The sequence below is a fragment of the Lachancea lanzarotensis genome, scaffold LALA0S05 (assembly GCF_000938715.1).
Source record: "Lachancea lanzarotensis genome assembly LALA0, scaffold LALA0S05, whole genome shotgun sequence".
NCBI lineage: Eukaryota > Fungi > Ascomycota > Saccharomycetes > Saccharomycetales > Saccharomycetaceae > Lachancea > Lachancea lanzarotensis.
In genome coordinates this window covers 392,094-408,228 of record NW_019212883.1, presented here as the reverse complement: position 1 = coordinate 408,228, position 16,135 = coordinate 392,094, and the positions used below count along the sequence as shown (strand labels likewise).

At 44.3% G+C, this 16,135-nt stretch overlaps 9 protein-coding genes across 9 annotated transcripts; 5 read left to right on the top strand and 4 right to left on the bottom strand.

Annotated features, from left to right (window-relative positions):
• Positions 1–80: 80 nt before the first annotated feature.
• Positions 81–1,121, top strand: RCI37 (LALA0S05e04500g1_1; the record flags this gene model as incomplete). The annotated part of the gene is made up of 1 exon (XM_022772272.1): positions 81–1,121. The coding sequence occupies one exon, from the start codon at positions 81–83 to the stop codon at positions 1,119–1,121; it is 1,041 nt and encodes a 346-aa protein (XP_022628613.1).
• An 85-nt stretch (positions 1,122–1,206) lies between these two features.
• Positions 1,207–3,405, bottom strand: THS1 (LALA0S05e04478g1_1; the record flags this gene model as incomplete). The annotated part of the gene is made up of 1 exon (XM_022772271.1): positions 1,207–3,405. One exon carries the CDS (start codon positions 3,403–3,405, stop codon positions 1,207–1,209), a length of 2,199 nt encoding a protein of 732 aa, XP_022628612.1.
• Positions 3,406–4,342: 937 nt separating this feature from the next.
• On the top strand, positions 4,343–5,335 carry LALA0_S05e04456g (LALA0S05e04456g1_1; the record flags this gene model as incomplete). The annotated part of the gene is made up of 1 exon (XM_022772270.1): positions 4,343–5,335. The coding sequence occupies one exon, from the start codon at positions 4,343–4,345 to the stop codon at positions 5,333–5,335; it is 993 nt and encodes a 330-aa protein (XP_022628611.1).
• Positions 5,336–5,526: 191 nt separating this feature from the next.
• Positions 5,527–7,611, bottom strand: GID12 (LALA0S05e04434g1_1; the record flags this gene model as incomplete). Its single annotated transcript, XM_022772269.1, has 1 exon — positions 5,527–7,611. The coding sequence occupies one exon, from the start codon at positions 7,609–7,611 to the stop codon at positions 5,527–5,529; it is 2,085 nt and encodes a 694-aa protein (XP_022628610.1).
• A 147-nt stretch (positions 7,612–7,758) lies between these two features.
• LALA0_S05e04412g (LALA0S05e04412g1_1) lies at positions 7,759–8,256 on the top strand (the record flags this gene model as incomplete). The annotated part of the gene is made up of 1 exon (XM_022772268.1): positions 7,759–8,256. The coding sequence occupies one exon, from the start codon at positions 7,759–7,761 to the stop codon at positions 8,254–8,256; it is 498 nt and encodes a 165-aa protein (XP_022628609.1).
• A 99-nt stretch (positions 8,257–8,355) lies between these two features.
• Positions 8,356–9,987, bottom strand: DLD2 (LALA0S05e04390g1_1; the record flags this gene model as incomplete). Its single annotated transcript, XM_022772267.1, has 1 exon — positions 8,356–9,987. The coding sequence occupies one exon, from the start codon at positions 9,985–9,987 to the stop codon at positions 8,356–8,358; it is 1,632 nt and encodes a 543-aa protein (XP_022628608.1).
• A 581-nt stretch (positions 9,988–10,568) lies between these two features.
• HNT1 (LALA0S05e04368g1_1) lies at positions 10,569–11,085 on the top strand (the record flags this gene model as incomplete). Its single annotated transcript, XM_022772266.1, has 2 exons — positions 10,569–10,623; positions 10,691–11,085. 2 exons carry the CDS (start codon positions 10,569–10,571, stop codon positions 11,083–11,085), a joined length of 450 nt encoding a protein of 149 aa, XP_022628607.1.
• Positions 11,086–11,694: 609 nt separating this feature from the next.
• CDC48 (LALA0S05e04346g1_1) lies at positions 11,695–14,184 on the top strand (the record flags this gene model as incomplete). Its single annotated transcript, XM_022772264.1, has 1 exon — positions 11,695–14,184. One exon carries the CDS (start codon positions 11,695–11,697, stop codon positions 14,182–14,184), a length of 2,490 nt encoding a protein of 829 aa, XP_022628606.1.
• A 276-nt stretch (positions 14,185–14,460) lies between these two features.
• PCL2 (LALA0S05e04324g1_1) lies at positions 14,461–15,357 on the bottom strand (the record flags this gene model as incomplete). The annotated part of the gene is made up of 1 exon (XM_022772263.1): positions 14,461–15,357. The coding sequence occupies one exon, from the start codon at positions 15,355–15,357 to the stop codon at positions 14,461–14,463; it is 897 nt and encodes a 298-aa protein (XP_022628605.1).
• Between the last annotated feature and the right edge of the window lie 778 nt (positions 15,358–16,135).

Genomic DNA, 16,135 nt, shown 5'->3' with positions numbered 1-16,135 from the left:
ATATTTGACGTCAAAAGAGGTCAGAAGTTACTCGAATAGCGCCTTTAACACACTCCATTGAACCTTATCCTGTTTAGGTTATGACACAGGCCGGTTCCGCAGCAGAAAATGTACCTGAAGATAGGAAACAGGCTGTAAAAGCTCTCATTGACAAACCATGGTTCCAAGAGGCCTACAAATCAGCACTTGATTTTCACTCCAAAGATGATGCTTTAGACACCAGGGACAGACTAGAGCTCTCAAAAATATACGTCTCGATCTCCAAAGCTCAGATTTGGGGTGGTTGGGCTACTTTTGCTGCCGTTTTCGGAACTCCGTTTGGTTACCAGTATTACAAGACAAATGCCATAAGAGGCGTCAAAGTTCCCAGAAATTTCGTTTTTGGGCTTGTGGCCATGGCTTTATCGGCACGTCTTTGTGGTAAAGCGGTGTACAACTCACAGATCTCAAAATTGGATCCCAATGGCACTTTTGAACAGACTGGAAAGAAATGGAACGAACCTGCAGAAATGGACTACGGGCAAGCAGAGCAAATTCCATCGTCAACATTAATTTCCCGTCAACAGCGTCAGTACGAAATGATGCATCTGTTGGGGTACTCAATGGCTCCAAAATGGGCCAGATATTTTGATTATACTTACACGAATCCAGAAAGACGGTTTCCGGACCCTAAGACTTTGATGCAAAATGTGCAGGATGGAGAAATTCCCAGAATTTCTCCTTTTTTAAACCAGAGGGATCCTTTGTCACTGTATTCAGGGCCTCGTCATGATGAGAAAAAGGGCATTCCTCGTGTAGGGTCTGCTGCTTCCAGCGGTTCATCTTCAAGAGAGGAGAAATTCACAACCACCAACGACCATTCAGACACCGATCCATTCGGATACGAAGAAAAATCGTCTCGGCCAAGTCAGCTTTCATCTTGGGACAGAGTTCGTGGCGAGAATGGTGTCTCTAATGCACGCAGAGATGAGAGATGGTCTCAAATTAGGTCTGCACCGGGGCCTTTTCCGCTAAAGAGAGAGCAGGACAGTACCTCCTCTCAAGGTCATAACGAAAATGAAGATGTTGACGACTTTGAAGCTCTTTTGGAAAAGGAAAGACGCGGCGATGATACATTATAAATACATTGGCAGCCCGTGCATTGTTTATTCTATACTTGAGGCTAATGATTTATGATATTGTATATGACTGACTACCACTCGCACATTATTCGTCGCCCAAGACGTTCTCTATGTTCTTGCTCTGTTTCAGCTCCTTCAATTGCTTGATAACAACGTCTAGCTCGATTGTGGGGTTCTTACCCTGTAGATCTTTAACATCTCTGTTTCTGATGTTGACAGACTTCTCATTCATTTCTTGCTCACCAACAATAAAGATGAAGTTGTATTTTAGCATTTGACCGTTTCTAACCTTCTTTTGTAAAGTGTTACCGGTCAAATCCACGTCAGCATAGAATTCTTCAGCTACCAATTTGTCACGCACTTCTTGCGCATATTGCTGATATTTAACTCCGACAGGTACGACCAGGACTTGACGAGGCGAGATCCAGAATGGCCATTTCCCTGCAAAATGCTCGGTCAAGATTGCGGTCATTCTTTCCACGGAGCCTAGGACAGCACGGTGAATCATGACTGGCCTGTCGTAACCATCACCTTCTTGCGATTTGTATTCAAGCTCAAACCTGTTGGGTAGTTGAAAATCAAGCTGGACGGTAGCACATTGATGCCATCTGCGCAAAGCATCCGAAATCATGATGTCGATCTTTGGACCGTAGAAAGCACCATCGCCTGGGTTTAGTTCCCAATTTCCACCCCACTTTTTCAAGGCGGCTTCTAATTTAGACTCGGCATTGTTCCAGGTTTCTAGTTCACCCAAATATTTCTCAGGACGGGTCGAAAGTTCCATCTTGAACTCAAAACCGAAGATTCCATAAGCGTACTTCAAGAAATCGAAAATGTTTTCAATTTCTTGTTCGATTTGGCTTTGAGTACAGAAAATGTGTGCATCATCCTGCTGGAATCTTCTCACACGCGTCAACCCAGAAAGGGCTCCAGAAAATTCGTTTCTATGAATGACACCGAAATCCGCAACTCTCCATGGCAACTCTCTGTAGGATCTTTCTCTAGATTTGAAGAGGAGGCAGTGACCGGGACAGTTCATAGGTTTCAAACCAAAACTTTCTTTTTCAACATCGAAAGTGAACATATTCTCTTTGTAGTTATTCCAATGACCGGACGTCTCCCACAACTTCGAGTTATACATATTTGGAGTAATCACTTCGTCGTATCCTCTCTTGCGATATTCACTTCTCAACATAGCAACCAAGTTGTTGTAAATTCTTGTGCCGTGTGGGAGCCAGAAACAGGAACCTGGAGACATTTCGTTGAAGTAGAAGAGCTCCTGTTCCCTACCAATTCTTCTGTGGTCACGCAAGGAGGCCTCGGCCAAAAACTTCAAATGAGCGTCCATAAGCTTCTTATCCGGGAAAGAAATACCGTAAACTCTTTGCAAAGAGTCGTTGGTGGACTCACCGAGGAAGTAACAAGAGGAGTTTTTCAACAGTTTGAAAGACTTGATACGACCGGTGTGTGGAATATGAGGACCGGTACACAAGTCAATCAGCTTACCACAGCGGTACACGGTGGTGGATGTACCGTCTGGAATTTTGGTCGAAATCAAATATTTCTTGTATTTCGAGTAATGGAACATGTTCAATAAGTCTTCCTTAGTCATTTCCAGTCTTTCAAACTTCTGTTTCTCCTTGATAACATTTTTGGCAACACTTTCCAAGTTAGGGAAGTCAGCTTGAGACACTGTTCTCTCTGGGGTGTCCGCTGGAGTGCCTGGAGGGTTTTTGATAGCGAATTCGTAGAAAAATCCATCGTCAGTTGGAGGACCCAAACAAATATGGGCTCCCATGTTACATTCACAGGCTTCACCAAGAACGTGGGCTGAAGAATGCCAGAAAACTTTTTTACCTTCTTCGGACTCAAAGTCGAAAAACTCCAATTTGATTTCGTCTCCTTCCTGGCCTTCCAATGGTCTTTCTAAGTCCCACAGGGCCCCGTTGACTTTGGAAATGACTTGCTTATCAGGGAACGATTTGGCAATTTGCTTAGCGATGTCCATTGGACTCGTTTCCCATGCAACGGCTTCTTTCTCAGATCCATCTTTCAAGATCACTTTCAAAGCAGCGCGAGGTTTCTCTGCCACTTTCTTAGCATATTCCTCTTGCAATTTGTCGAAGAGGGCATTTCTTTCCTCGATAAACTCTGGCTCAGGTTGTAAGTACAGCGACGACTGTTTCCCGTTGGGGTTGCCTTTTTTCTTTGGCTTTTCTTCGTTGTTAACAACCAGGTTTTTGACCTTTTCTCCAACTTTTTCGACAGCTTCCTTGGCACTCATTGTCGCAGATGATTGTAGTGCTAACGACAGCGAGAGAGGGAAGACAATTGACGATCGTTACTGGGAGAAAAGTTGTAGTTCGAGGGTTTACCTGTCTTGTGATTTAGATAGATATTCGAAAATTTTCAAAAATCGCTATAAACGAAATGAGTAATATAGTCACATGATTAGAAATCTTAGTTCGATACCTGTCAATTTGTCCAGTAAAGAGATTAGAATCACACATTTGACTAGCTTCATGAGGAGTAAATAGATTTTAGGTGTAGATGGTCGTAAGGTTTTTGATTATATGGAAAAATCGGTGCCAGCGTCACAGACGTATAGAGTGACTGATTATTGACAGTTCTATGTTCTAAACAAAATCTTACATCATGACGACGGTAGTAGTTCACAAACTAAATTCTCTAGTGTTCGGGACAGTAATCAGAGCATGCTGGTCTCTTCCTTGTTTTCCTTTTCTTGTTCTGGTGATTCCTCCGGTGGTGATAAAAAAGTTGATCATTGAATACTCCCCGGACGCAAGATGAGGAAGTACGGACGATATCACTGAAACGTGTCAGCGCTTTCTGGATTTTTTTCCATCCACGAAGACCTCAATCATCTTTAATTCATCTCCATCCGTTGCTTGTCACTTTGCAACAATTCTGTCAAGGTCATGAAAAAGCTGTTTCTTGGGACCCACCAAACCAGCCGTCAGAAACACCAATTACACCTTTGAATAGATAAAAATCTGCAGAGCAACTTCATCAAGGACCGGCATCGAATAATGACCTTCTCTGCTTCATCGGTACTGTTTTCTCTTACATGTCAGTTTTTACATCAGGTTGTATAATGAAAAATTATATGTATTGAACTCATCGCTCATCGAAGAGCGCACTGAATAGTGCAACAAAAATCTACGTAAGAGCATGGATACGCGCCTCTAATCAATATTAATATGACATCCTTATTATCCGAATCTGAACCACAGGATTCGCTTCCTTTTGTGAAGAATGAAACGCCCTCTTTCGATTCTAATGAGCGTATTTTAGCTCCATCGATTGACGAAGTGGATTCGAATCCGGAAGAGTTGCGTACACTGCGAGGTAAAGGTCGTTATTTTGGTGAGTCAGACCCATCGGAGTACATTTCTGAAGCAGAACCAAAATGCAACAACTGTTCACAACGCGGCCATTTCAAGAGAAACTGTCCGCATGTAATATGTTCTTATTGTGGGTTGATGGACGACCATTATTCACAGCACTGTCCAAAAGCCATCAAATGCGCAAACTGTAATGGAGAGGGACACTACCGTAGCCAGTGTCCGCACAAAAAAAGACGTGTCTACTGCACGCTTTGCAATAGTAAGAATCATGCCCGCGATCGTTGTCCCAGTATCTGGAGAAGTTACTACTTGTTAGACGGTCAGAAACGGCGAACTTTGGCAATCCACACGGTTTTTTGCTACAATTGCGGGGGCAAAGGCCATTTCGGAGACGACTGTTTCATTGAAAGGTCTTCACGAGTTCCCAACGACGACGGAAGCGCATTCTCTGGTAATAACCTGCCGCAGCAGGTCCAACAAGATTACTTCACGCACCTGGATAGGTGCCAGGATGACTATTCATATGATCCCTCGCCAAATAATAGAAGCTTGTACTCCTCAAATGGCCTTGATGACACCGCTTACAGTGATGATTCAACTTCCAAGTCACATTCTAAAAAATACAAGAAAAGAAGCCGAAGAAATGAAGATTTCAATTCCGGTACAGCTTCGAGGTTCAAGCCGAGTTCCGTGAATTCAAATTTTTACCCACCTCCATACCAAAAGTCAAAGTCAGCTCCAAAGCCATCATCAAAGGGAACAGTTCTACCACCCAAAAAACAGCGCAAACATCCCCTTGACTTTCCTCGTTCTTCAAAATCTCAACATCAAAGGTTTGATTATTGAAGTTTGCATCTCGAGCGCAATCCTCCCAGCCGGAGGCAAGCAATGAATATTTCGATGATCTACTGAAAACTCGTATTTAGCAGGAGCTATAGCCTCCCGAGCAGTTGATAAAAATGAAGCACCTGCACCGGGATGACATAATTGACCACCCTTTCGTCTTGCGCAGCAATTTCTGTTATTTGATTGTGACTTCAAGAGGTACTATGAATTCTCAAAGTTGTACTTACTGTGCGTTGTTCCTCCGAGGTTTTGACCCTTTTAGTGCTGGTTGAAGTTTTCGATAAACTCTTGTATTTTCTCTTTTGGTTGCGAATCTCAGGGAATTCCATCACTGTCAGTCTCCCCAGCTCTTTTGTGGGTTCTGGAAGTCTTGCCACATCCAAGATCTGCCAGTTACCAACCTTAGAATGAAGCGGAAAATTGACTTCTAGAACCATAATAAGCTTGTCGACGCATGTCACAACAATATCGAGACTGAGCGCTATGTCCCCTTGGCAGTCGCTGCAACCATGGCAGATCTGGACATTTTTTACAAGCACTACTGCATCTAAAACGAGCCCTAGTGAGAAGTCGACGTTCTTCCTGTTTGATAAAGAAGAATTTGGCAGTTTCTCGGTAATGCGCGAACTATTGAACAGCATTACTCCCTCAGCACTGATTGCGAGATGATAATTCTCATTTATCAGGAACAACCACTGCGAAAACCAGCGGTCTCTGGGTATACGTCTCAGCGCTGTGATCCAACTCTCTGTGGCATTGTTTGAGTCGGAAATCAAGTAAGGTCGGCTAGTAACAGAAGGGTACAAAACTTTAAGTTTCAAATCTCCGCCCATTGATAAAATCTTCAAATTGCGGTAAAAATTTGGAAGGAACGATTCTCTTGTTGCTCTTTCACCTTCGAGTTCGTTTGCTAGACTGATAGCTTCCGTTCGATGGTCAATAGCGCCGCTACTTTTTTCTATGAATCCAAAGTCAAAGGTCGCTCGACCCATAATGCTCTCTGTGCTGTCGTCACCGCAATTTATATCATGCGCATCCTTCGCCGCATCCTGCACTTTAAGCGGCGATTTCCTTTTTTTTCGAGCGACAGAAGGCTTGACTTTCAGGCCTCTCAGGCTACTTTTAGCACTGTCAACACAGCTGCTCTCTATCTTGTTTAGAATCGCTTCACGCCAGCAGGAATAGTATTGAAGTTCTGGAACACCGGAATTCATTCTCAGTTTGGAACTGCACGTTTCTCGTCGACTGGAATGATCAGCGCACAATTCCAGTTGTTCTTTCTCGATGGCAGCTAAAGGATCCGCAGCGGGGTAATATCCATTCAGTACTGTGCGGGGAGAGTTGGTGCTGATCCCAGTTTCGTCGGTCGTAATGCACAACGTCCAGCAATTCCGTATCATTTCCTTGCTTGCCTGCTTGATGAATGACTTCAGTCGTTTGAAGTATAAAAGGTAATTGGGGGTAATACGGATCTTTTGCAACGTTAAGCGACCCGATACAGCATTTGTGAAGAAGCTGTACTTATTGTACGGGTTGATACGGACAAGGCTCACGTCCGGACCGAGATTCAGCGTGAAAGAAGGCTGGAAACATGGCGCTGTACTTTGTGACATCCCATAGATATGCTTTTTTCGAGTTCGAAACGTTTCATGAGCCGGAGCTAGGTAATTGTAAGGGTTGTGAATGGATCCGGTGTATGGCGACTGCTTCAAAAGCTTAAGATCCTCCGAAGATAGACCTTCGAGCTTGAGTCGGTGGAATTCCAAGTTTAAATCAGTACCGTTGGCTTCTTTTGCCCTTTGTGTAAACACTGGAGAACGGGATTTGACATAGGTGTTGGGCAAGTCCAAAATAAAGACGCAGAGCTGCCCGTTTGCACATAAGCAGTAAAGCATACCGTCCAGATAGTCGAGAGAAATGATCGGCAGCTTGATGTCGCAGCGGGCAATTTCTACATTGCATGTTAAGAACCCTAGAGGCCGCAATGCTCTGTTCCTGAATAACGCATCTTGGACGTCTGAGAAAACTTGAATAAAGCCATCGTTGGAACACACGAAAAGGTAGTCACAATTCTCACCATAGGTTGATCTCTGCCGTACACTGCTTTGTATGTAACAAATCTCAGTAATATCAGAGCATTTATTGGGTGTTTCGTAGATTTTCGCTTCTTTCATGGTCAGGTTTCCTTGATGCCAGTCTATGAACCTGAATGATGATGATGAAGTCGTGGGTTCAAGTTTACATGCATTTTTAACCTCAACGACAAGTCTGAGCATTGTTGTCGATATATAGGCGTGCTTGCACGATGGTAAGTATCCGGTTGCAACTATTTAAGAACTTTTGGAAGTTCAACTGTGCGAATAACGTAGTGCGATGATGATCTTGGTACTAAAATTGACTTTAGAAGCTGAAATACGAGCCTGATGTTACTGATAGGGCCCTCGAGGATGGTGATATACAGATCTACTAGAACGATGGGTACATGGAGCGTTTCCGATGTTATAGTTGACAAAAAATCTAAGTTTCAAGGCAGATGTTGCAGTTTAAAAGGTCAAGATGAGATACCCGGTATATTGGAAGAATTGGTGAATACCAACAAATCAGTCAGCAAAGCGTCTCACCCATGCATGTATGCTTGGAGAACTGGTACGCCCGCCGCAGTAGAAGTTCCAGGCTTCAAAAGAGGTAAGAAAGTGTTGAAGACGGAGAATAGGGTTCAAAACTTGGAGCAGGGTTGTGACGATTGTGGAGAGGCCGGAGCTGGTCAAAGATTACTCACCCTTCTGGAACATAGTGGGGTAACTAACGTTCTAGTAGTGGTTTCACGATGGTATGGTGGAACTCCTTTAGGTAGTGCACGATTTCGTCATATAACGACAGCAGCGGTGGAAAGTTTGAAACAAGGTAGTTTCGTACCTTGAACCATCTATCATCGACGTTAATATCATTTATACAGTTCATATCGAATATATATATGTGTGTGTGTGTGGACCCAAGGTTCTACAGCCTGCGTGTCCCTTTCATACGTACTTGTAGGGATTCAAAATGGCATTTGGATCGTAGAGATTCTTGAGCTCTTTGATCATAGCGATCTCCTGCTCATTCTTGGAGTACCCAATGTAATTCTTCTTCTGAAATCCAAGTCCGTGCTCAGCACTGATTGAACCGTGCTTCGATGAGACGAATTCGTACACGAACGGTTCCAAAACTTTTTCAACTTCTTTGGAATAGGCTCTCACAGCAACGTTCAGATGAAGATTGCCGTCACCGACGTGGCCATATCCGATAGCGCTGATGACAGGTTTGGTAGGATCGGAAGTACTCGAAAGTCCCTTTTCATTCAATCTCTCATTGGCAGCATCCACAAGAGAGTACAGCTCTTTGAGTGGCAAAGAAACATCATACTTGTAAACACCTCCACCGGCTTGGCTCGATTCAGGAATGGACTCTCTCCATTCCCATAAGTTTCGCAGTTCCGTTTCGTCCTGTGCCACTACACCGTCCAGAACGGATCCATTTTCCATAGCTTTTTCCAGAAATGCTTCTAGCTTGGCGTCATCGTGCTCTTTGTTAGATCCCGACGTTTCAATCAAGACGTAGAATGGATACTCGTCCTCGAGAGGGTGGCTCACACCCTTCAAGTGCTCTTTGGCCAATGTCTGAGATTTGAGGTCCATGAATTCGAATGCTGACAAGATTTCAGAAAGCTCCTGTTTGGCCTGAACAAAAACTTCTTGAACCGCTTCGTAACTACCAACACCGAGAAACCCGACATTGACTGCTTTTGGACGTGGTGGTGCCAGAATCGACACACCCGTGATAACACCGATGGTACCTTCTGACCCGATAAATAGTTGCTTCAAGTCGTAACCGGTGTTGTCCTTTCGTAGAGCGTCCATGGAGTTTAAAATCTTACCATCTGGCAAAACAACCTCAAGACCCAAAACAGTGCCGTGCAACGATCCGTAACGCAACAGTCTCAAGCCACCAGCATTGGTGGCGACGATACCGCCAACATGACACGAACCCTTTGCTCCCAGATCCATTGGGAAAATATAACCGTTTTCTGCCAAGAAAGAGTCGGCATTTTCCAAAATCACACCGGCGTCGCACTTCAAAATACCACTCACAGAATCAAAACTGCGGATCTTGTTGAGTTGGGTGAGACTCAGAACTATTTCGTCAAAAACTGGTATCGATCCGCCCACCAGACCCGTGTTACCACCTTGAGGGACAACGGCGAGTCTGTTATCGTTACAGTACTTCAAAATCTGCGAAATTTGATTGACAGTCTTTGGTCTTAGCACCAGCTTCGACTGACCCTTGTATTTACGCATCCAATCCTCATTGAACACCGCCAAATCTTCATCTGCAGTAGCCTGCAAGATTTCGCTGTCTGACAGGATGGACTTAAAAAACGTCAAATCATCAGAAGATAGTTTTTTAAACTCAGACAGCCGCTGCAAGTTAGGGTAAGACTCAGCAGTAAGTCTTGGTGGGATCTTGGTTGAGTAATTGAGTACATTTGACCTGTTCATCGTACTGATGCGCACAGCAGCAGACACTCCGTTATGAGCGCATAGAAACGCTTCCCGGACGGGTTTTGCTCTGGAAAAAAGATTGAATTGTCTCTTGACCGTGTGTCTCAACATTGGGACGGTGACAGAGCTTCTGAATGGCTTGGATATGTGGATAACAAGGGAAATTTAGGCTCAAATACGACTTTTGAATCGGTCCAAATTTTTCAGATGAGCAGGTAAATTGGATGTGCTGCCGTTATGCTGGCAGCGACACATTAATAACAAGTGACGTATGAGCTGAAACATTTTTATAGAAACAAATCAAAGCCTGAACAGTTACGAGACATTAAGATTTTCAATAGAGTGTCAACAGGAGACAGACCAGTTTATTGTCGCTGCGTTTGGGTCTCCCTCATTTCAAAAATATATGTTCGTATAAGGTTATAAACGTTTTCTTCAACCTTTTTTTGGTTTCTTTGACGTCTATTCTTTTCAATGGTTACCAATCCCCCACTCTAGTAATTAGTCCATACTCTAGTGACGTCGCGCCCTGTTATTAGTCATTGTTCCCTTCAAATCTGACACTTTTACTGTCTTTACGAATGCGTCTCTTTCATCCATAATTATTAAATGTTCGTGTTGAACATAAAATTTAAGGTCTATCTACTGTGAACAATCAACTGCTTCAGAACATCTACCTCTGCAATCCGACTATGTCTGTTACTGCTGCTGTCGATGCGGCCTGCATCTTCTGCAAAATCATCAAAGGTATGTGCATGATCTATGGGACATGAAAAGTCCAACAACAGAGAATACTAACCTTCTGCAATGATAGGCGAAATTCCATCTTTCAAACTGATCGAAACGAAGTACTCGTACTCTTTCTTGGACATCCAACCTACCACCGAGGCCCACGTTTTGATTATCCCCAAGTACCACGGTGCCAAACTGCACAACATTCCAGATGAGCATTTGGCCGACATCTTGCCTGTTGCCAAGAGACTGGCCATCGCGCTGGACTTAAATGTGGAATCGCCTGAGGGTGTGGGTTACAATCTGCTGCAAAATAACGGCCGGATCGCCCACCAGATTGTCGACCACGTACATTTCCATTTGATCCCCAAAAGAGATGCCGAAACAGGTCTGGTCGTAGGATGGCCATCCATCGACACGAATTTTGAAGATCTGGGCCAATTGCATAAGAAGTTGCTCAAGAAACTCGAAAACTAAGAGCAGAATTTACACAGAAGACGTTTTTTTAGCCCATAACCCAGTATTTATCAGTTCTATACCGTTTCAATGAGCCTATGTCGACACTCAAATCGGCACAAGTCGATTTTACAAGTCAAAACTCGAAAACCAAGAGCCAAGTTTACGCAGACGTTGGTCAGGCCATGACCCACCATTTATCCGTTCTATATCGTTTCACTGAACCTATGCCGACACTAGAATCAGCACAGATCAATTCTACAAGTCAAAGCCTTAAAGCCATCAGTTTTGATCCAAATCAAAAGCTGGAAGTCCGACATTAACAGTTAAAAGTAGTTCAATCATTCAAAACAATCACACCTACACCCACAAACAACGCTATCCAATCCATTCTTCTATTACCTTCCTCAACAATCCATTGATGTAAATGTCCACACCTTGATATCATCGAGAATTGTGACGTTATAAGAAGATCCAGACGTATAGAATGACCGCCTATATAAAGGGAAAGATGCGGTGGCAAAAGTGAACTTTACCTCTTGAACAACCCTTTTCTGACAACTTCAAGACTAGAAACCAAGGGGAAGCCGGTTTACAATTAGTCTAGACAATACAGGACTCAATCGCACAATGGTTGATGAAAAAAAGCCTCTTTTGGATGCCTCTGGCGCTGACAAACGCGACGATGACGCTACTGCAACGGCAATCCTAAGACGTAAGAAGAAGGATAACATGTTGATGGTGGACGACGCTGTAAACGACGATAACTCTGTGATCGCAATCAACTCAAACACAATGGACTTGTTACAGCTATTTCGCGGTGACACAGTGTTGGTGAAGGGTAAAAAACGTAAGGACACGGTGCTTATCGTTTTGATCGACGATGAGCTCGAAAACGGTATTTGCAGAGTGAACCGTGTGGTTAGAAACAATCTTCGTATCCGTTTGGGTGACCTCGTCACGATCCACCCATGTCCTGACATCAAGTACGCCTCCAGAATCTCCGTTTTGCCCATTGCTGACACAGTTGAGGGCCTAACGGGCAGTCTGTTCGACGTGTACCTCAAGCCATATTTTGTGGAAGCGTACCGTCCAGTGCGTAAGGGCGACCACTTCGTCGTCAGAGGTGGTATGAGACAAGTGGAGTTCAAAGTGGTGGACGTGGAACCTGAAGAATATGCTGTTGTGGCCCAGGACACCGTGATCCATTCGGAAGGTGAGCCCATCAACCGTGAAGATGAGGAAAATAACATGAATGAAGTTGGATACGATGACATTGGTGGCTGTCGTAAACAGATGGCTCAGATTCGTGAATTGGTCGAGCTGCCGCTTAGACACCCTCAGCTCTTCAAGGCTATTGGTATCAAGCCTCCCAGAGGTATCCTCATGTACGGTCCTCCTGGTACCGGTAAGACTTTGATGGCCAGAGCTGTTGCAAATGAAACTGGTGCATTTTTCTTCTTGATCAACGGTCCAGAAGTCATGTCCAAGATGGCCGGTGAGTCTGAGTCAAATTTGAGGAAAGCTTTCGAGGAGGCCGAGAAAAACGCCCCTGCCATCATTTTCATCGATGAGATAGACTCGATCGCCCCTAAGCGTGACAAGACCAACGGTGAAGTTGAGAGAAGAGTGGTTTCCCAACTCCTGACTTTGATGGACGGTATGAAAGCCAGATCTAATGTTGTGGTTATCGCTGCCACCAACAGACCAAACTCCATTGACCCAGCGTTGAGAAGATTCGGTAGATTTGACCGTGAAGTCGACATTGGTATTCCAGATGCCACTGGCAGATTAGAAGTGCTGCGTATCCACACCAAGAACATGAAGTTGGCGGATGATGTAGACCTTGAGACCCTAGCTGCGGAAACTCACGGTTACGTTGGTGCCGATATCGCTTCGCTCTGCTCCGAAGCCGCCATGCAACAAATTCGTGAAAAGATGGACATGATCGACCTGGATGAAGACGAGATTGCTGCCGAAGTGCTAGACTCTTTAGGAGTAACAATGGAGAACTTCAAATTCTCACTTGGCAACTCCAACCCATCTGCCCTACGTGAAACTGTTGTGGAGAGTGTCAATGTTACTTGGGAAGATATTGGTGGTTTGGACGAAATTAAGCAAGAGTTAAAGGAGACTGTTGAATACCCTGTGTTGCACCCAGACCAATATGCCAAGTTTGGTTTGGCTCCTTCTAAAGGTGTCTTGTTTTACGGACCACCTGGTACTGGTAAAACCTTGTTGGCCAAAGCTGTTGCCACGGAGGTGTCTGCTAACTTTATCTCTGTCAAGGGTCCTGAACTCTTGAGTATGTGGTATGGTGAGTCAGAATCCAACATTCGTGATATTTTTGATAAAGCCAGAGCCGCCGCTCCAACAGTGGTATTCTTGGATGAATTGGACTCTATTGCCAAAGCAAGAGGCGGTTCCGTCGGCGATGCCGGTGGTGCTTCCGACAGAGTTGTCAACCAACTGCTAACGGAAATGGATGGTATGAATGCTAAGAAAAACGTTTTCGTTATCGGTGCTACAAATAGACCAGACCAAATCGACCCTGCTATTTTGAGACCTGGCAGACTTGATCAGCTAATATACGTCCCACTACCTGACGAAATGGCCAGACTATCGATTCTAAATGCTCAGCTCAGAAAGACTCCACTCGAACCAGGTTTGGAGTTGAGCACGATTGCGAAGGCTACACAAGGATTTTCCGGTGCCGATTTGTCGTACATCGTTCAAAGGGCTGCCAAGTTCGCCATTAAGGATTCCATTGAGGCTCAGAGAAGCGCAGCAGCTGAACAGCAAAGCAAGGTCAAGATAGAGGACGTGGAAATGGGCGACGAAGCAAGCGCTCCAGTCGCTGAAGAAGAAATTGAAGACACAGTACCATACATTACAAGAGAGCACTTTTCTGAGGCCATGAAGACTGCCAAGCGGTCCGTGTCTGATGCCGAATTACGCCGTTACGAAGCCTATTCCCAACAAATGAAATCGTCAAGAGGTCAATACACTAACTTCAACTTCGGCGATGCTCCAAGCACAACCCAACCTGCCGGAACTTCCGAAAACGCTGGCGCTGCTTTTGGTGAAGGTGCGGAAGAAGATGACGACTTGTATAATTGAAGATGAGGGAGAGGGTCCATGTAAACTTGGATTGTTCGATTGTTAACGAAATAAATAGCCGATTCAGAACCATTAGTATGAATACGAGGTAAGACTAAAAGAATGATACTTACGTATGTAGATAACGTGTAAAAGGAATTTTACTCCCAAGCGGCAAAGACGGTGCGAAAAAATTGTTCCTGAAATTTCGAGCTATGTGCAGTCTACGCGCTGTTTCGATTAATGTTGAACTCTTCCAGCGAGATCAATGAAGAATCGACCAATGCAAATTTGTTATTATCTCATGACTGAAGCCCATCGCGACCTCTTTCCAAACTGTGTAGAATCGGTGCTATGCTCAGTAGGTGTGGGCAAGCCAGTTTTTATAATGATAGGCCTAGCAAGACGACTTTTTTCATATTGTGCAGTAGATTGTTTCGAAGGGCTCTTGGAGGTGATCGGGCTGCCATTATCTGGTCGGCGTAATTGTGTAGACCTGGAAGTAGGAATCATGGGCGTTTTTCGCGATTCTCTCGAATCCTTTGTCGAAATTGTCGACATTGTTGCACTCGAGATCAACGAAGGAAGCGACATGCTGCTGAGAGAGCGAGTATCCATTTCAGCGTTGTAATGGCCTATCTTCGACTGCGGTAGGGAAGGTAAATTGAAATATAGCATTTCTTGACGTTGTGAGGAGATCTGAGCTTTTATCGGTGCTAGCAACGGCGCAAGACAAGTGATAAGCTCGGGGGTCGTAAAATTGAGGTTCCAATCGAAGTATTCCAGAAGTTCACGCTCCAGAGTGTTGACTTCGCGAGTGTTTAAAAGTCCATTAGTATAAGAAGCCCAGTGACGATTCAGCGGACTAGAGTCGTTCAAAGTTTTAGCTGCCACTATCAGGCAACCTAGGAAAATGCGATGCTTTGTTGTTTCTATCCCATGCACATTGAAAGGCATTATGGCTCTGAGTTTGCTCAGATAAATGGTTGTTGACATTAAGGTCGGCACTTGCACATTAGACTGCGTCACTAGACCTTGGATAAATTCCGCCAATGATACTACCGGTTTGGCTTGTCTGTTTGAATCTTGAACGCTGACACTGACGACAGATTGGGTGGTGGCTTCTAAAAATTCAACCATATCCCGCGATACTCTTTTCCGATTGAATTGTAAAAGCGCTTCAAAATCTGACATCGTGGACGATCGAATGTTGCTTATTATCTAGGATATAATGGTTTAGTCGTCCGATTCACTGTCGTCAAGTTTCTAGTGTAAAAGCACCACAGGTGAAATATAAATTCCAAAGGGCAAGACGGAAAAGCTAGACTTCTCAAATAGCGTCCACATTTTATTCGATCTAAATGCATAGCACCATCCCAAATAATGTGCCCAATGATCCAGATCAACTAGCAATGGTCCATTTTTCTTTCCAATTTTCGCGGAACCAGCCAAGAAGATGTCAACTCAAATTCTAGCGTATTATGGGTCAATATTTTCGTGGTCTGGACATCGTTCAGCGCAGCGATCTCTCGCAAACAGCCAACGTCTTTCGCCAAAAAATGGACGACTGGGCTTTTTCTGCATTTCTGCTAAATTTCGCGGTCGTGGAAGAGCCAGCCATTCCTAAATGGTAAAAGCGAAGCGAAAATTAAAAGGTATGCTGGAAGGTGGGTGAACAGCTGTGATTTAACCAGCAACGCACGCAAATGAACCTCAAGGACCGTAGAATGCTGGCCTATTGCGATGGTAACGAATGCTTCGAAGACCAAGAATTTGGCTTTTGTCGACTAGAGTTTTTCAGAGTTCTGAGTAGAGGATCGAGTAGATGGCAGAAAAGATAGACAGACCGACAGAAGTGATTGTGATAGCCGCAGTCGAAGAACTCTAGTGGTCTTTGATTCGGTGGAATAAAGTTTCAATTGACTATTACGTTCAGTTATACACTCGTACTTTGTTCTCAATCAATCTGAGT